This window comes from Gavialis gangeticus, unplaced genomic scaffold (genome assembly GCF_001723915.1).
Source record: "Gavialis gangeticus isolate Ggan-Ray unplaced genomic scaffold, GavGan_comp1, whole genome shotgun sequence".
In the NCBI taxonomy this organism is placed as follows: domain Eukaryota; kingdom Metazoa; phylum Chordata; order Crocodylia; family Gavialidae; genus Gavialis; species Gavialis gangeticus.
This window is the reverse complement of record NW_017728996.1, coordinates 23,728,579-23,731,824: the sequence shown is the minus strand read 5'-3', so window position 1 is coordinate 23,731,824 and position 3,246 is coordinate 23,728,579. Positions and strand designations below refer to the sequence as shown.

The 3,246-nt window shown below is 41.4% G+C and overlaps 1 protein-coding gene across 2 annotated transcripts in view; it reads right to left on the bottom strand.

The window, feature by feature from the left end:
* Nucleotides 1-1,172: 1,172 nt before the first annotated feature.
* The window catches only part of LOC109288576 (nicotinamide riboside kinase 2-like), a 6,627-nt gene continuing 4,553 nt past the window's right edge, over nt 1,173-3,246 (bottom strand). For both annotated transcript variants that reach the window (XM_019504151.1, XM_019504150.1), the window contains exons 5-8: nt 2,927-2,998; nt 2,201-2,307; nt 1,818-1,909; nt 1,173-1,378 (exon numbers count right to left, since the gene is read on the bottom strand). In XM_019504151.1, coding sequence (XP_019359696.1) covers nt 1,373-1,378; nt 1,818-1,909; nt 2,201-2,307; nt 2,927-2,998 — 277 coding nt within the window. In that variant the 3' untranslated portion in view covers nt 1,173-1,372. The remainder of the gene's footprint in view (nt 1,379-1,817; nt 1,910-2,200; nt 2,308-2,926; nt 2,999-3,246) is intronic.

Below are 3,246 nucleotides of genomic sequence, written 5' to 3'. Positions count from 1 at the left end.
AGAGGGGGGGGGGGGGGGGGGCAGAGAGCTGGGGGGAGCTCACATGCATGTGTGCAACCCTCAACAGCTCAAGTCATTAAGGAACTCTCTAGCCAAAATAAGTCCTCCAGATCCAGCCTGCTTGTTGTCAACTTGCACTGAATTATCAGCAAAAGCTTGGTAAAAGTTAAATGTAAATGGGCAAGAAAATCTTTTAGATCTGTTCTCATATTAGATGATTTATCGCTGGAATGTTAGATTTAGGGCTAAAAAGCACTTAAGCTTCTTTCTGGCTATTACGAGCTAGAAGCTGCTTGCAGGTAGATTCCAGGATACCACGTAGTCCAGGGGTTTTCAACCTTTTTGATTGTGCCACTCCTGGCACACACAGAAGGGCTGGTGCATGGCCAAGTGCGGAGCACTGGCAGCCATGTGCAAGCTTCCTCTGCCTCCCACATCCAGCTAGGTAGTGCCTGCACAGGATGCTGCATGGCAGCACTCTGTTTGCCTGCCCACACGTACCTCATAGGGCCTTCTCAAGCACCCCTGGGGGCAGGGGTGACATGTAGGGGGTGCATGTGCAAGGCTGGGCTCCCCATGTAGCTGGCAGTCAGGTGGGAGTACCAGTACCCCCCTGCAAGTACTGGGCAGGGACCAGGGCTGCCAGTAAAAGTGGCTGCAGGACTTCCAGAAGCAGTGTGGCCACTTTCATGGTGAGTGAGAGCAGCCATTGGGGACCCCCCCCCCAAGTCACTGACTGGTATCAGGGGAGGCATGTGCCCCACCCCCGACTCAAGTGGCACCAGACACCCATGCTCAGGGATACACGTACCCCGGCTTCACAACCCCTGACCTAGTCTTACACTGTTTTTTTACTGTTGCCTGAAGGCCTTTGACACCATGAAACTTAAGTGCACTGTCCTCATATATCCCAAAGCAAGCATAATGGCATCAGTAGCAACGTTAATTGTACACCAATGAAACAGAATGAACTGCAACCTAAAAGCTAGCAACTGTAAGCTGTGGTACCACTTAGGATGTTTCTATTGCTACGCAGAAATGCCCACTTCAAAAAGTGAAAATTAAAATTCAGACTCCTTCAGCCCACCTCGACTTTTACATAAAGGAAAGAAATAATGGCTATGGTAAAAGTTACTCTCCAACCTCAAGCATAAACCAAAGCACAATGAGACTTCAGATGGAAAAAAATATTTTTAATCAAGGCCAAATGTAACTGGTTTTCAGGCGAAAACTGAAGAGTCCAATTAAAAAAAAAAAAAAAAAAATGAAGTCTTCACAGAAGCTGAGACTTAATTGCCAAAGTCTGGTACACAAATAAGTTAAAGTACTAAGAGGCATCTTCTTGGATGGTAAGGATCCATGCACTGCTTGTCTATCTCTGTAAAAAGAACATCACTTCAGTGTGCGATATTACATACATGTTACATATACATAATTGACACCACAGGAAACCCTCAGCATTCGCAGTTTCAAGTATTTGCAAATGCCAAACTTGCATCTTAAATACACTTCCGGGAGCTCCTTGCTTGCCACTGCCAGCACAGCCATGGCCCCCCCACCCCGCAGGGGCACTGCATTCATGACATTTGTGAATGCAGTGCCATATTTACAGATTTCACCCTTCACAGGGATCTCAAGAACATATCTCCTGCAAATGGTGAGGGTTGCCTGTACATACTTAATTTTAGTAAGTGAAAACTAAAAAGCAACTAGTTGCTTTCCAACTTCCAGAAGTCATTACAAAACAGTAAATAAATGAGAGTTGTTTCAATCAATATGCTCTTATCATTAGATTTGCTTTAGTAGAAGTCACTTACCTGCATATTCAGTAATTCTTCTATCTTGTTCTGGATTTGTCCATACACTTCATTAAAAAGCTCTTCCCTTGATTTAGTTCCATCCAAGTGCACTTGAATATAAATACATCAATCAATTACTTAGCCTGAATTAAGTCTAAGGACACATACTATAGAATTAGGACCCTACCAGCTTTCCAAATTGGGTCATTAAAGAAACCAGAAACATAACCAATCCCAGAAAAAGTTCTCCATTTGGCCAGAAGTATTTTAATTCTTTCTTCTGAATTAAAAACCTTGAACAACTGTCAGCTAAGTAGGATGTGTTATCTCTTCTTCAAGCTCATAAGGACTACCTGATACAGTAAGCATATAAAAGAGCTTCAATTACCCAAGTTACTTACCCACATCAACTTTAAGATCTTCCATTATCCTTTTGTGTTTTACATACATAGGCCAGACATGGCCATCAAACAATCCAGGTGGGTCTGGTACAGTGTAATTTCTTGAACTAGAAATTAAAAACACAACTTTACCAGATTATTTGACTCTTCAGCTTAATCCTATATTACAAATTAGAAAAAGTTGGCAGTGTATTCAAATTCTTTACCCACTGAGTCAGAACCAGTCACCTTGACTTTAATTATCTGACTCTGATCAAGTATGAGCTTTGTATTATGCATCAGCTGCAAGTAGACTGACAAAATAAAACCTCAGAATCAAGTTTAAGGATTGATATGTCTAGCTGCAGAAATGAGATTTAAGGTTCTCAGTGTTACTGCACCAACTCCTTTTACATGCACAATACTGTAAATAATTAGCAGTTCTCTATGTGTGGTGTATAAAAAAAAACCCTCAAGTACTGAAAGACTAAGACTGGTAAGGAAGTCAGTTATGTATCAGTCACTGTTTCCAGAATTCATCTTTAAAGAATGCTGATGATTTAATCAATCAATAACCTGTCTACTCTGCTAAATAGAAGAATCAATCTAGTGTCCCCTCGATCATCTTCTGCGCAACTGAAGCTTTACAAAGAAATCAAAAAACTTCCTTACAGCCACATTACATTTTTTCTAAAACAATATTACTAACAAAATCCATTAACTTAAAAGACAGAGCCCCAAACCTACCTCCTCCTCCTCTTGCATTCTTCATATGGAATAGAAAGGAAGTACCGATGGTTGAATACGTCAATCAGTGGTCTATAAATAAATAAATAAATAATTCTTGTTTTTGAACAGCAGCAAGAATATGCTACTTTTTAGGCTAAAACCAGACTGTTGGAATCCAGGTCTGAGATCTGACTGATGTCAAGGCAGGAGCAGGACAGTTACAGGGGCTTAAAGGACAATTGACTCCAATTAGCCATGATTTTAGTCACAATTGAGGGAAGTTATTTTGGTACTTCACAGGAGTTTAGGGCTGGAAGGGACCTTGTGAGATCATCGGG